The sequence below is a fragment of the Telmatherina bonti genome, assembly GCF_933228915.1.
Source record: "Telmatherina bonti genome assembly, chromosome: 7".
In the NCBI taxonomy this organism is placed as follows: Eukaryota; Metazoa; Chordata; class Actinopteri; order Atheriniformes; family Telmatherinidae; genus Telmatherina; species Telmatherina bonti.
In genome coordinates this window covers 28,242,708-28,258,726 of record NC_136625.1, presented here as the reverse complement: position 1 = coordinate 28,258,726, position 16,019 = coordinate 28,242,708, and the positions used below count along the sequence as shown (strand labels likewise).

At 41.2% G+C, this 16,019-nt stretch overlaps 1 protein-coding gene across 1 annotated transcript in view; it reads left to right on the top strand.

Annotated features, from left to right (window-relative positions):
• Positions 1 to 15,450, top strand: part of pappa2 (pappalysin 2) — a 69,915-nt gene extending 54,465 nt beyond the window's left edge. The window contains exons 25-27 of the mRNA XM_079243955.1: positions 3,795 to 3,866; positions 10,920 to 11,018; positions 14,249 to 15,450. Of these exons, the coding sequence (XP_079100081.1) occupies positions 3,795 to 3,866; positions 10,920 to 11,018; positions 14,249 to 14,374 (297 nt within the window). The 3' untranslated portion in view covers positions 14,375 to 15,450. The remainder of the gene's footprint in view (positions 1 to 3,794; positions 3,867 to 10,919; positions 11,019 to 14,248) is intronic.
• The last annotated feature ends 569 nt before the right edge of the window (positions 15,451 to 16,019 follow it).

Here is a 16,019-nt window from a genome sequence, read left to right as displayed (position 1 = left end):
AAGAAATGCTGCTTGCAAAATGACTTGACAAGGATGGATGCAGTGAAAGTTTAGGTAAACAACCACAAATGAGCAAGTGATTGTGGTTTTGCTACCATTTGAAGACTGCTGGCAGGTATCATAAAACAATGGTTGTTTTGCTCACTTGCTGCTACGCAACTAGTTCAGAGTGCCATGAAAGCTGATCCACTGAAAAACAGCTCTGAGAGTTTTCACACAAAAACAGCATCAGAATGTATAACTCATCCAAACATCTGGTCCTCTGAACATCAGCAAAGTAAACATAGCTGCTGTTGCAGCCGGACTCACCTTTACAGATAAACACAAAGCTAAAGTGACACTAAGATACACTAAACTGACGGTACGATGTTGTAGATGGTTTTATATATTGAGCAGAGAAATTACTCATCTAGGCTTGATTCATTAGCTTTTTCTTTCAAAGTTAGCATCTAACTAATATTTTAAAGACTCCATTATCCGTTTACATAAATTATTTCAATCTATCAGATTTTTCCTTATTTAATTGAGAATATCTCAAAAAGTGGGGTTGAGATTTTCTTTTAATTGGTTAGATTAAGGAGGCCTCTGACAAGGATGCCTCCTGGTTTGGAGTCCCTGGGGCTGACAGATTCTATTGGCTGTCCTGGCTGATGAAGGGATCCTTTATAAACTGGAAGAAGTTGCTGGAGGTCCATGAAAAGATGAACACATGTATGTGTGAATGTGTTTTACATCAAATATTTGATTCAAGAACTTGTAAAAAAGACTATTTTAATAAAACTATTCCAGCTGGACGTGCTTAACACACAAGATCCACATCGTGTCTGTAGGTTTCATTTTCTGTCAAGTGTTTTTGTGTTACTGGAAATGACTGGGAGATAACAAGGGTAAAGGTTCCAGTTGACGTCAAGCCTTCTAGGAACTGCACACATCCCTCACACAAAGTTTGTACAATCAGTAAAAAAAAAGAAAAAAAAAAAGAAAACAACACGTAGGAATGTCAGATCCTGAGTTACAGTACAGTTGTTTTGCTTTAAAGGTGGGTCATATTTCCCAATATCATATCTGAGGAATCGCTTCGACGTTAATGCTGTTGCAAACAGTGCTCCAGTTTCGCCTTACTATTGGGTGGTCAGTTAGTCAGCCAGCCGCTTAGTCTGCTTTTGCCAAGGTTAAATAGTTGGACTGAGGTCTGATTACTTACGCCATATCTCTGACATTGCCTTGTGATTTCAAGGCATTGTGTTATCTCAAATACTTTAGAATCAGGTCTCCCTTTCTGGGTCAGCCTGTGCAGGAAAGCCCTGGGGAGGATCTGCTTTCTCTGTCTATATTTGATAGTCAATCAGCTGTCTGCTTACCACCTTGTATATTTCTGGGGTCAAATCAATGACAGAGGACCACAACTTCATCCACATTTCAATACTACATTTTAGTTTTTTCTATGATTTATCTTTAACACAATTTTTTGGTCTTGCAAAACTAAACATCAGAAAAGCAGCAGGTTTTCATAATGTTCTTCATATCTGCCTACACACAAACTCACACACACACTGAGCCAAAACCCAAAAACAGTAAGATGAAGTTAGTTATTAATTTTTCAGCTGACACTTTATGGCACTAGAGGCCAAATGCAGTGGGTAAAAGGAAAAAAATGTAACTGCATCCTATCACAATGTTAGAAAATAAATACAATGTTAAAAAAAAGCCAAGTTAATACATGATGACACTATTTCACATTATTTTATTCTATTCGACAGTCATTTGGCAGACGCTTCTTTCCAAAGCGATTTACATGTGATAAGTGATCAGTCAATGGAACTTGCATGTCTTGTGGGTGGAAGGAAGCCAGACTACCAGAGGGAACACATACATACTCGGGGACAACATGAAAACTCCACAGAGATAGGCCACTGTTTAAACCTCCCCCCAGCCGATACTCAAACCAGTGACGTTCTTGCTGTCAGGCCGCAGTGCTAACCATTGTGCTCATGTAATTTGCATTTCAGCGATGCGGTGCATTCTTTTGACACCTTCAAGAGACCTCTTAGTTCAATCAGCACACAAAACTAAAAATAACAGAACTGAATCTTACAGAATCTTTGGTTTTGATTTTACATTTTCCTATTTGTCACTGAATGCATTAGAACCTTCCATTACATGCAAACAATGGTGAAGCAAATGTTCCCACCTTTTCCCAGCAGCCAATTAAGTATTGTTGGACTGGTTGGACATTTGAGGTGGGCGTGGTTAACAGCTACACCCTGCCAGTGATCAGATACCCTGCGTGGATAATAAGCTGGCCAAAGGAGGAAGCTCAGACCACAGATGTTAAAACATGGAAGCTGCTGACCATGCATGGATGGTTCCACCCCAAGTTCAGTGTCCAGCGACTATACACTAAGTGCAAAGAAAGGGGCCGGAGACTAGTGGGCATCAAGGCCACTATCCAAAATTAAACATCCAAGGTCCACAAATACAGGAAGAGGGCACCTAGGGATGAAGCACTTAGTGAATGTCTCAGACAATGGAGTCTGGAGGAACACGAGATGGAAGAACCATCATGGGAGGAAAAGCCCCTGCGTGGGATGTACCACCAGCAGATCATCGAAGTGGCCGATATACACAAGTCCTATCAATTGCTGAAGAGGGCTGGACTGACGATTAGTCCAGAGACACTAATCAAGGCAGCACAGGAGCAGGCCCTGAGCACCAGAGTGATCGAGGCCCAGATCTATCATACTAGGCAGTATCCCAAGTGCAGACAATGCAAAGGACCCCCTGAAACAATCCAGCACCTCACAGCAGGGTGCAAGATACTGGCAGGCAAAGAATACATAAGAATACATAACCAAAAGAATACATAACCAAGTAGCTGGCACAGTGTACAGCAACATCTGTGCAGATTATGGACTAGAAACCCCTAAGTCGTAGTGGGAAACTCCCAACAAGGTGGTGGAGAATGAGAGGGCTAAGATCCTCTGGGACTTCCAGATCTAGACAGATAAAATGGTGGTGGCCAACCAACCGGATCTAGTGATCATGGATAAGCAGCAGAGGAAAGCTGAAGTGATTGATGTATCTATCTCAAATTATGGAAATATCAGGGAAAAGGAGCATGAGAAAATGGAGAAGTACCAAGGCCTCAAGGAAGAATTGGAGAAGACCTAGAGGGGGAAAACAACAGTAGCATCCATAGTGATCGAAGCACTGGGGGCCGAAGTGGAGAAGTGGCTCCAACAGATACCTGGTGAAACATCAGACATTTCCGTCAAGAAAAGCACAGTCCCAGGAACAGCTAGGATACTGCGTAGGAACCTCAAGCTCTCAGGACTCTGGTAGAGAACCCGAGCTTGAGAAATGAACCACCACCTGCCCTACCCTGGTGTCCATTAAGGGGCAGTAGACAAAAATCTGATTTTGTTCCACAGGGATGAGAACAAAAGCAATGCCAAATGTCCCAGACACTGTATGTATCATATAGCTATATCATGTTGACTTCTTAAGGTTAAAGAAAAAGAGAAGAGAAAAAACATTTTCTGTCAAGGTGATAGCGCCCCTAACAGCGCAACACTGCAGTTTCCTGTTTAGGGAGTTTGGTTTGGTGTTCCTGCCTGTGTGAAAGTTGTTTATATGGATGGCGGTAATTCCTCTTAAAGTATCACGCTTACACAATCTCTCGTAAAAATTGTTGTTTGTGACAGTGATACAGTTTTTCCACGGCAGACACAGTGGTGATTCATTTCCTGTGGTTGCACTGTTTAACCAGTGTCCAAATGTGTTCTGTTTCCCAGAGCATAGTGTGCACCGGGATGATGAAGTGGTATCCTGACCCTCAAAGCATCTTTTGCATCCAGTCTTGTGAGGTAAGACAAAGAGGTGCCAAAGGGATTTTGAATATATATATATATATATGTATATATATATATATATATATATATATATATATATATATATATCTATATATCTATATGTATATATATATATCTATATGTATATATGTATATATATATATATATATATATATATATATATATATATATATATATATATATATATATATATATATATATATATATATTATTATATATAAATATTATTATATATAAATTATTATTTTTTAAAAAAAAAAAAAAATGTATTTACCTTTTTTACCTCGTCTTCATTGTCCACAAAGGCCAGATGTCAGACCCGCCCAAGTCTTGACTATTGTCAGAGAATATCTGTTTTAAGTGTGACCGATATTGTATTGAAAAAACAAGAAAAATAAAAGCATTCACTTGTTGAAAGTGCCTGAATTATAATTTTTTTAAGCCTTTTAAAAAACAGGTCAAAACCTGTTTAAGTCAAAAACTGAATTTTATTAGCACATATTATAGAAATGGTGAATTTGATTATATACATTATTCTTTTATCCAGGTTATGAATATTTCAAGTGCAACACACACCCTAGTTAACCTTTTTTATTTATTTATTTAATGAAGAGTTGGGGTTACTTAGCATTTACAACAATTACACCGTTTCTGGGTATAACAACATTAGATTACTGTCTTGGCCAGACCTTTCCAGTAATATTAAACATGATGCAAAACATGTGTATCTCTGTTGTCATCATGACCCAGATTAACACAGCCAGTGTGCAATGTGCTCCATATTTCATGATGACAAATAGCAGACAGAAACCGATAATCTTGCATGTTGTAGGAATTCTTTTCAAATCTATCCAAGGAGACTTTTTTCCAAAGATCCTGGCATTGTCCAAGCTAACACCTGCCAAGCGTAATGAGTTATCTGATAAAGAAAAATAAATTAATCACTGGGTGATGTTAGGTTTACATTAATTACTTTTGCTGACACAAGCCTTTTAAATCTTTCTGCACAGTGTATAAACACCAAACCCTGTTTGGGCCACAAATCTTCACAAAGAGAAAAGGATAGTTTCCAGTTATTGACAAGCTAGTAGCATCAATTTTCTGTTAAATTTATGTCCACTTACAAAACAAATATTTTTACTGGAAATATTAGCTGAAGACATTTCTAATTCATATTTTGAGCTAAAATAGGTCATAAGGAATCATTTTATTTCAGGTCACACTGGTCCAGGCACAGACTGAATGAAACCAAGGGCAAAGTCCATCTCTCCATTGATCATTTAAATTAAACATAATTAACCAACAAAGGAAAATTATAATGATGGAGTATGAATTATTTACTGAGGCTAAGTAGATTCATTAATCTAAAAGAAGTAAACAATGATCTTCTTCCTTTGATCTTAGACTTTGCAGACATGTGTAGTCTGGTACAAACATGTTAAAGGCTCTTGAGAAAAGGAAGCCTATAACATCCCAAATGTTCCATCATTAATATCCTAATATAACATTAAAGTCATTATTGCATTTGAAGTAATGCACCTTTTGGAGGGGAGGTGGGTTTCTGCACTATAGACCCATGTGGGTCCTAAACTTTTGTCTTTAACAGCCTTTTTTTAAAGACAAAAGTTAATTTTACTTTTACACTGTAAGTAATTTAAAAAGCAGTAATGTTAATAATAGTCAGAGTGGGGTTGTTAAATTATGCTCAATGGGTAGTAATGGTACCGAAGTTTGGCAAAAATAAATCTCCCACACCTTTACACCCCTCTGAACTGTGGCTGTGGTGTAATGGTGGTGTGATTCATGTTTTTATGTTGTTTACACCACATTACACCTAAAATCAGGCAAGACTCAGACCTGACAACATTTTTCCAGTCCTTTCTTGTTTAGTTTGGATGACTGTGTGTAAACTGCAGCCTCAGTGTCTTGGTTTTAGTTGACCAGAGTGTCACCAGGTGGGGTTTTCTGCTTCCTTGGTCAGATCCAGTCGTTGTCAGAGTTTTTGACAAGTTGCTAACAGCTGCTGCTCAATGCTGCCATGTGATTGTTTTATTAGCTGTTTGTGATAGTTGAACATGTTTATCTAAAAAAGTGAGCGTATACACTTCTGGAATTTGTTTAGGTTGCATAGATTGCTAAACAGAAGATGACTACTGTGCAGAAGCCACCTTCTTTCATTTCTTAAACTAATTCAAATTAAAATAGTACTTCCTCAACCTCCGTCCTGCCTTTAAAATGATGTCATGCTGATAAGGAGGTTTTAAAATCATGGTCTAATAGTTTTCTGACTGTAAGATAAAATTATACATTAGGCTGCTATGATGTTACCTGGATGTGCTGTACAGCTTTAGAGTCATGAGATATTGTTCATGTGCAGAATGTCACAGGTAGTGTGCAGTTTGCAAGCGCCGGCCTAATCTGCAGTTTAACAGTGACAATAAATCAACTGCAATCGTAAAGCCAGATAGTTTTTATCTGGTTCGCAGTGTTCAGAAAGGGCTGGAAGTACGGATGGAACACATAAACTGTTGATGTCTCACAGTATTAAAATATTCTTCGTTACCTGCCAGCTCTGCATTTTCCTCTTCCACCTTCCCGTGAATGTTGCTAGGCAAGACAGTTGCTTACAACCCACTCCTCCATTACAACTCTGTAAATTATACCGGACCACATGTGCAGCAGATGATCTGTGCCAGATCTCATCCAGATGCCATTGCTCCCTCGCCTTCTCCTGCCGTGCGTCTGCATCTAGGATGTCGGTGCGAGTCAGATCAGACATCTTATCAGCTCCAGGACAGATAGAGACCCCTCTGTGATGTTATTATCAAGAGTTAGAAAGAAGTCGTGTCCGAGGCTAATTGTCCTCGATGCGTCTTTACTCTGCTGGACGATGAGAGTAAAGAATGTTTGTTTTGCCGAGGCAATTAAATGCATCAACTTGTGCATCGCTTCATGCGAGGCATTTTGGCAACGAGGACAGAAGAAATTCATCAAAACCACTCAGTTGATGGTCGCTTTGCTAATTCCCTTCATCACATCCTGAGGACCTCTACAGCGGATTTCCAGTCTGAATCAAATTGCAACTGATGAAGTATTGAATGCATAAGAATAAAAAAACACAGAACGTTTGATTTGAAACTTTTTTCCACACATCTGACGCTGTCGGTTCAGGCTCACTGACTTGACTGCTGTTTTGTCTGGCTTCTGCTTTGAGTCGGGGTGCAAAAGTGTACGCCTAAAGCCAGAGAATATATGTGTGAATATATTCTTTCTTATAATGTATTAAGCTAATTTAAATCCAGTTTTTTAGTTGAAAACAAACACACACACACACACACAAACACACACACATAGAGACAAAAAGCAAACTTAGACAAATGTGTCGAGTAAGAAAGCAAGCAGAAAAGTTCATTCTGGCTTTGATTTGGAATAATTTTTCTGGTTCGTCTTTGTGGTGGGAATAGACTAAACACAGGAGGCCAGTGTGCTCAACCTCTGCCATGTCTGCCAGCTGGGAGGGGCCCGCAGTAATGGCATCATGCTTTTTATCCAGTGAATGTCTTTTTTGCATGTTTAGGGACTTGACTGGGCGCTCCCTTTGAACCTTCCATGTGTATGACCTGGCCAGGAGATGAGGTTGTAAACCTGACTGCTTGACTGTGTAAAGTTAAACAGGATTTTTCACACCTGAATACATCTAAAGAATTTTAAAAACTTTGTTAGATTCACCTGTTAAATTGCCTGTTAACGCAAATAGTTAATCAGCCAATCACATGGCAGCAGCAGCTCTGTGCCTTTAAGCATGTAGACATGGTCAAGATGAATCCACCAGTGAGCAGCAGGTGTCTGCACCAAAATGTCTTGTTGATATTAGAGGTTGGAAAGGAGCGGGCAGACTGGTTTAAGATGATAGGAAGGAAAAAGTGACTCAGATAACTACTGGTCACAAGTAAAGTATGCAGAATACCATCTTCTGTACACACATGTTGAACCTTGAGGCAGATGAGCCACATCATGGGAAACTGAGGGGCTGAAATTCATACAGACCAAAACTGCAGAGTAGAGGATTGGAAAAAAACGCATCTTCTGGTCTGATCAGTCTCCATTTCAGCTGGAAATTTAGATGGTAGGGTCACAGTAAGGTGGGAACAACGTGAAAACATGGATCCATGTTGAATTCAAGCAGTGGATTGGGCTTGTGGTGGTGTAATGTTTGGACCCCTTAGAACTGACTGACAACCTGTTGAAACACCACAACCTACCAACATACTGTTGCCATGTCCATCCCTACATAATACACCAAGTCACAAAGCTCACATCATCATCATCCACAACTGGTTTCCTGAACATGAGTTCACTGAACTCCAGTTGCCTCCACAGTCACCAGATTTCAACCCAGTGGAGCAGCTTCAGTATCTCATCATGGAAGTGCAGCTACTGTGTGATGTTATCATGACAATAACAAGCTAAATCTGAGGAACGTTTCCAACACACGCTTACATTTAGACCACAGAGAATTCTTCATGACCCAGATTCAAAAGGTAAATGACAGTAGAGAAGTAAAAACTTCCCCTGTAAGTTTGTTGGAAAAGATGGGGGTTAAGGATGGATAGCAGGAGAAATGTGGATCTGCAGCACTAAAATTTCAATTACAATCTCAGTCTGTAATCCAGTTTTGCCAACAATCAACTTTTAGAAGAAAAGAAAAGCATAAAACTATGTTTGGTCTTATGGAAAGAAAAGAGGAAACGTCCCATCTCCTGCGCGCCCTCTGACAGACAGCGTCGGGTTCAGAAGGGTTGCATGACTCGGCTTGGGATTACTTTGTAAAATGCCTGCCATTTAAAGAGTAATCCTGATAGTGAAGAGAAACAAAAAAGATGTATTGCTGTCTGAGTGCGTGTTAAAATTCATATCTGTGTTTTGAAATGTTCTGGCAGGTTCTGGCCTGTTTGTCTTCAAAGAGTCAGCACCAAGAGGTGGAATATTTATGTGGGCTAGGTGTGGGGTTGGCTGCGGCTGCTTTGTCTCTGTTTTTTACTCTGATATGAAGGGAGTAACTGGATAAAGATGATACACAAACCAGCTGACCTTTTAATTATCGACGTGGGACGAAGGTGTGCAGCCAACTCTGGCTGCTTTACTCTTCACGGGTCTGTGTGTTTCTCTGTAGAGTGAGGTATACACTGCCTGGAGAGGAATGAAAATACTAATTAACCTTCACATGAGCCGTGGCTTTAGACTAAAGCTCATATGGGAAAAGTATGGAGTTTAAACAGCAAGCAGAATGCAGAGAACGACCAAGAATAAAAGGTTGGCTGATGAGTCTTAAAGCCAAAACGTCTCTTCAGGCTCAACAAGTCGATAAGGTTTGATTCCTGCATTTACACACAAGCAGCGATTAGGATGAGGCTCGCGATGCAGCTGCTGCTAAAGTATTTACTCCGAAACAGAACGATTAAATAGATTTATTCATGCCGCGGCCATTTAGTTGGAAAGGCAGGAGGTTTTCTTCAAGTTGGGACTTCTTTGAAGTGAAGGGAAAACGGCAGAAATCTTCTCAGCAGCTGCGCTCTCCCTCCTGCACAGGTTAGGGCTTTGAAACGTCTCCATCAGCTCATCAGAGAAAGCCAAAAGCATCTTTGGCACTCTGCATTTATTTTCATATTGTTGGCATTTCACGGAAGCCCTCGAGATTTAGAGGAGAACGTTAAAAAGCCTTTTTTATCAGGACACATTTTGATTTTCCAGGTAATTCCTATTTAACCAGGATACCACTGTGCAGTTTGTCCAGGTGGTTCGTCACACTGGCTAAAAGCAGCACAGAAAGCCGTTTTAGGAAATTTCATTTACTTTTTTTTTTTTTGTCTTGTCCAGCATTTAAGCAGGCAAAATGGATTTTCTGGACGCTGTGTTCTGCTGGGCAAATTTACTATGTCAAGGGAAGCATCATAGATATAATGCTCCCCTTGATATTCTGGATTTTTGTTTTATTTTTCTATTTGTTTTGCATAATTGTTTGTATTACAAAGTTTGTACTGGTGAACCGGGCCGGAGAGGACAGAAGAGGGACAGAAAGAATCGAAAAGAAGAGAAAACAGAAAACACCTCGTAGAGAGAAAAAGAGAGAGAGAAAGAAAAAAGGGCCAAACTCCAGTCCTTGAGGGTCAGTATCCTGCAGGTTTTTGTTGTCTCCGTGCTCCAACACACCTGACCGAAACTCTCAAATAGGTCGACAAGAAGATGCCAGATCCGTTTGATTTGAGCCATCTAGGCTGGTAGAGGGAAACAACAAAAAACCTGCCGGATACCGTCCTCTCGAGGACTGAAGTTTGACACCCCTGGTCTACACGATCGTCATTTTACTCTGGGGCGACGTCGTTGGATCCGTCTCTGATGGATCCAACAACGTCCTTTTGTTGCAAACATGCAAGACAGATAAATATTTATACCTGATAGTACCCGATAGTACCTGCTTGCAGCGTGAAAGGACTCTTAAGAGTGATGTCCATCTCATCCTAACAGCAACTGTCCCTGTCCTCTGTTCCTCATCAAGCAATCAAATTAAACCTTCAACAACAAATTTCATGAACTACCTGCCTTTCAGGGTTTTAATGGAAGAAGGGAGGAAAGAAAAGATCAATCCATCCCTCCTGATGACAGATGTCTATTATTCATATGTCAGTGTCCATCTGCACATTGACATCTAACGTTAGTTTCAATAACTCCTGCGGCGATAAAATATTTGAGCATTTTAGAAACGCATCCAAAGACATTCTGGTAAAACTCTTATTGTTTTCATAACCAACCACACAGCAGATTTTCTGGTATCCCTGGTTGTGCAACTTAGACTGGCCTGAGAATATTCGCTGTTTATTTTCATTTGTCTCACATTTTTTCCAAACTTACTTTTATGACAAAGTGAAAATGTGGAGCTTTTTGTTTTTTTTGTTGTTTTTTTTTCCCTTTGTGGCTCTCCCAGCCTGTAATTGAGAAAGGTTATTTCTTGAACTATGACGCTGTTTCTTGTTTTTAACTTGTCTCTAGCCTTTTGGAGGGGATGGCTGGTGTGACACCATCAACAACAGGGCTTACTGCCAGTATGATGGAGGAGACTGCTGCCCGTCCACACTCTCTACAAAAAAGGTACAAAAAGCACATCACTTCTGTCGCCGTCAGATCCTTTTCTCATCAAATTAGTACAAAAATCGAACAAACATCTTCCAATTTCTGTCTACTTTGTTAAAAAAAAAAAAAAAAAAATGTGGTGAAATGTTTGGGGACATCTTGTAAAGAAGAGCTCTGATGCTGAAGCTGCATTCAGAGTCTGATCCTTCCTGTTTACGGTAGCAGAATCGGTCTGTTTTGGCACGAGCGCCGCGCTGCTACGCAGGAGATTTCTGCTAAGCAAACAAACCCAAATCCCGGCTACCTTCCCCTCTCGTCTCTTTGCGACTGGGCCTATGTAGTCTCCCTCGTCTGCGCTTAAAACAACAGAGGGGCTTGTGCATTCCAGCCTTTCCACTCAAATTGTAAATAAGCAGGTTTTCATCGCCCCGCGCTGCTTCACACTTCCTCGCCTGTCTTAATAAGCTGTTACAGTCCTGCAGAAGCTCGACGCTACGAACACCAGACAACTCTTGGATGCGCGTTTGGGTGAAATAAATCAGGTCTTGGTGCCTGCAGTGTGTGTTGCAGACATATTAAATGCAACACCCTGTTTCTATTTTGGGCCTAATCAGTTGGACGTACATGTTGGATATGTCTGTGTTTATCCATCCTGACATGCTCTCCCGTGCGACGGCTGCACACTTCCGCATGCAAATGCATCACTTAAGACTAATTGCAGCATATGACTGCGGCACACACTGGGTGGCTGAGAGGAATTGTATGAATAATAATGAGCGAGCTCAGGTCAGGCCATAGTGGAAACCAGACCACTCATTCCCTCAACTGCTCCTGAATAAACATCTTTTTTCCCCCTATTTTTCTGTGCTTTCATGAGAACGTTTCTCCCATGTGGACATGGGGAAGTGCTCCCCTCCTCCTCTTCCTCCAATATACCCTATTTGGCTACTGTACAGCCGTGTATTCATGACACTCATTCGGGGGGCCCTGCCTATTAACTCCTATGGCGTACAGTTGGCTGAGCCCTCTGCTGTCTCCTCCATGTCCCTGGCACGCCATGACTCACCAGCAGCTCCTTCCTCAATGGAGAGGGAGTTCAGCGAGTGTGTAGCTGCCGTCATAATAAATGAGCTGCCAGACTGCCACTAACTTCTCTTTTACAGAGGAAAAGGGGGGTGGGTATAAGTGTGGGAGCAGAGAGGTGTCTGACGGCTTGCGGTTTGCTCGGCCACTGTAAAAACCGCAGCTCAGCAAGCGGGAGTCGTTTCGAGGAAGTGAACTAAACTGACATGAGAGTCAGCATCCTGACTTGCCACAGCGGCTCCAGCAGAGTGATGGATAAGTGAAATGGGGTGGGGGTGGGGGGGGTCATTTGTTTTCAGAACCTACCCGGTTTTATGCGGCTCAACTAATGCAGGTGAAGGAAATAAGATGTTTTAACCCCTGGTTTCATAAATTTCCTACAAACAACTCTGGCCTTGATTTTATTTAGTTTAAATAATTTACTTGCTCTTTTATCATTATTTATGTTAATATTAGTATTTTTTTATTTATTAGTAATCCATATTACATCTTTTGTTGCCTTATTTGTTTTGACTGTATTTATTTTGTTTAAATAGAAGTGTAAATATATGTAAGCATTAAAGTCGCTATTTAAGCTTCTTCACTTGAAAAAAGGCATTTTTAGTCTCACATTAGCTCATTATACAGACGCCCCGATGCTGAGAAGGTTTTCTCACAACTTTGTCTTCCAGGACGCTGCGCCACTTTACAGCTGAGTTTAGTTTTATGCACATCACATGTCACATGCTAGCAACTGTAAAGCAGCACACGTGCCATTTTGTGCATGCATGTGGCTGATTTATAAACCACAAAAAAGCAATATTGAAGAAAAGCAGGAACAGGAAGAGAGAGAGTGACAGAGCAGAAGATAAGACAAGAGTCAACATTGGACTGACTTATTGTCTGGAGACATCTAAGTCTTGGCAGGATGCAAGATGTCGCCAGGATAACTCGCATATTTCATCTGCAGGGATCTGAATCCACACTGAAACCTTTTCACGTCTGTAAGAATCTCATGGAGCTTCTCTGTCACGGAGTTTCAGTGAGGAAAGATCCTCAAGAGATTATTTAGTGGGATTCAAAAGGGAAAAGTGGCCACTGGACGTCTCTGATTTGCCACACCATCTCTGAAAATACACAGGAAAAAAGAAAAATCAGTGAAGTTAAAACACAACAGAAGGGGACTGTGCTGCGTGTTTGTTGCATCGCTCCTGTCACGTGTTCTGTTAGTCAACATGTTGTAGTAAACAGCAGGAGGGAAACTCTCCTAAACACTTGGCTTCTGTTTCTGCAGATGAAGCATAAAGAGCCTCTTCCAGAGGCTGTTGGAGGCTTTCAGAGTGGAGTATACGTTGGCTCGCTCTGAGCCGGCGTCAAGGAATCAAAATGGAGTTGTTAGGGAAATGTTTAATGGAAGTGCCTATTCATCTTAAATGGGACTGCTGGTGGGTTTTTTGTTTTTGCAAAGCTGGGCGTTCTGCAGCACGCTCCGAGCGGTCGCTCGGTCCAGAAGTGTCTCCGTTCAGCAGCAGAGGCTTTCAGCTCTCGCCTCTCCTGCTCCGCCATGCTTGCCGTCATCCTTTTCTTCCTCTGCCTCCGTCTCTCCGTCCTCCTCTTACTCCGTTTCTCTGGGAGCGAATGTTTACATTTCTTCCAACAGACTGCTTCGTGGGGCACCAGAGTTTAATTTGCAACCTGTGGTGATGGCTCGCTTCCTAGACAAGAACTGGCAGCCTCTCCTTGTTGATTCTTAACATGTGTTCATCCGTTCACCTGCACGGCGGTGCGTTCCTCCCCCGCCCCAACACCCACAAGGCTTTTTTTTTTTACGCGCTCAAAGGCCACGTTGAAGCATTTGACTCGAGCTTTATCGGCCTCCGGGGGGCCATTGGGGCTGTGCGGAAAGGCAGCGAGTACTAAGGGGTGCTCACCTTTCAGCACAGGCACAATGCTGCTTGGTCGGGTTAAGCAAATGCAGTTTTTATTGTCTGTTTTTGCCATTCAAAGTGTTGCTCTTTGTTCCAGCTGAAGTGTAACAACTCTGCAGAGAAGAGACTCTGCCTGATGTAATGTTTCCTTTCATCTCCGGCTTTTCATAATTCTGTCCATTGCAGTCAGACTGCGTATTTACATCAGAGAGGAAGCTAAATTTTACACACTGAACGCTGTGTTCGTTTTACCGACAGGTTATCCAGTTTGGGGCGGACTGCAATGAGGATGAGTGCACTTGTCGCGATCCCAACGCCGAGGAGAACAAGAACAAAGTCAAACACTTGGACATAGGAGGCGGAGCTGGAGGAGGAATGCAATGAGACGGAGGCATAAAAGGAGAAATAAAACTAAAGTCCAACCACCGAATATATACCACAACACACACAAAATACCAAATTTTAACATCTTTTCGTTACGAAGGATGCGACTGAAGACAGTTTGTACAAGAGAAGCTTGTTTTGTTTGATGAGCAAACATTTTGTTGTTCAGTTGCATTGATTATACACAAGTTAAAAGTTGCCTTCATTGTGATATCAGAGAATGTTTGGAAGATCAGAGCCTGACTGACTGCAGCTTTTTCCCCCAAAGACCCAGCTCATCATAACTGAATCAAATTATTATTGTGGATGTGCTAGAGTGTTTTTCTGGACCTGATTACTGTCTGAGAACTGTCCAATGCATGCACAGTCTTCACACTTGGGAAAGAAAAAAAACAAAATAACAACAAGAAAAAAAAAAAAAAAAAAATTAAAATCCCACTGAGGCCAGATAACAGAATGGTTTAAGTTGGGCTCCCTTATGTATGACATTGCTCTAAAAAATTATAAAAACCATCACCAGTTTGTCCTTATTAAGGATGAAACCAACTGTCTGAAACCACCAACAGGTCTCATTAAACATGTTTGATACGTAACCATTAGGGTCAAGTGGAGGCATATCTGTACAGACTAACATGTAGAAAAAGTTTTCAGATCAACTAACATATGTACAAGTCCACTTATTACTCACATACAGGAAGTCAGTATCCATTTGGGATCGCTACAGATATGAAGTACTGCCATAATCACACCTAAAGTTGAGTGAAAGGTTTTCAACCTCAAATACCGACTGCAAGAGGAACACGGTGATTACATGTCATGGATAATTGACCAACTTAAGAAAAATTCCACTCAAACAACTCTGCACATATGACAAAAAAAAAAAAGAAAACACCCTTAAATCTGAAGAGGTAATTCTTTGACTCAACACTGCATGTGTGTACAAGTGAGGCAGCTTCTGGGGGTCCATTAGCTAGAAAGGATGATGCAGTCCATCACTACATATTTAGTATCCATAAGCGCATAATCGTGTTCTTTGTGATATAATTGAGTGTACTCTATACTCTATGAAATAAATAGCAACTTTATATGAACCCTGATGACTTGTGATTTCATTTATGCTGAGTCACTCTCATGTCAGAGAGCTCCTGAGATGAGGATGCAGTTGTGCGTAGTAACACTTTAACACAAAAAAGAAAAGGTGGATGGAAGAGCGAGACAAACAGGAAGGACCGTTAAAAGGCTCACCTATCATCTACGCGGAGGGGAGGGGAGACGAGGCGGCGCGGAGTGTGCTGGATGATGGGCGGTGAAGACTGCAGTCTGAGCTGCGAATCCACACTGAGACAGGGAAGACTGAGACTTAAGTAGGGCTGTGTACAGGCGAAGGCGATGAGCCGGTGCACAGGTGTCAGAGATCAGGCTGCACACCGGTGATCAGGCGATGCAGAGCGTTGGAGGGGAAGGAGGAGAGGGCGTTACAGTCACAGGCGAGTTTTTTTTTTTTTTTTTTGTTGCAGATGATGATATATTATGAAATTAATTCAGTTCAAACCTGCATATAAACTTTTATTTATGTTAAACCAAGTGTTTGCCCTTCTGATTGAATCCTGCATGTTTCACTTTAATTAAATAAACCAAAGGAGCT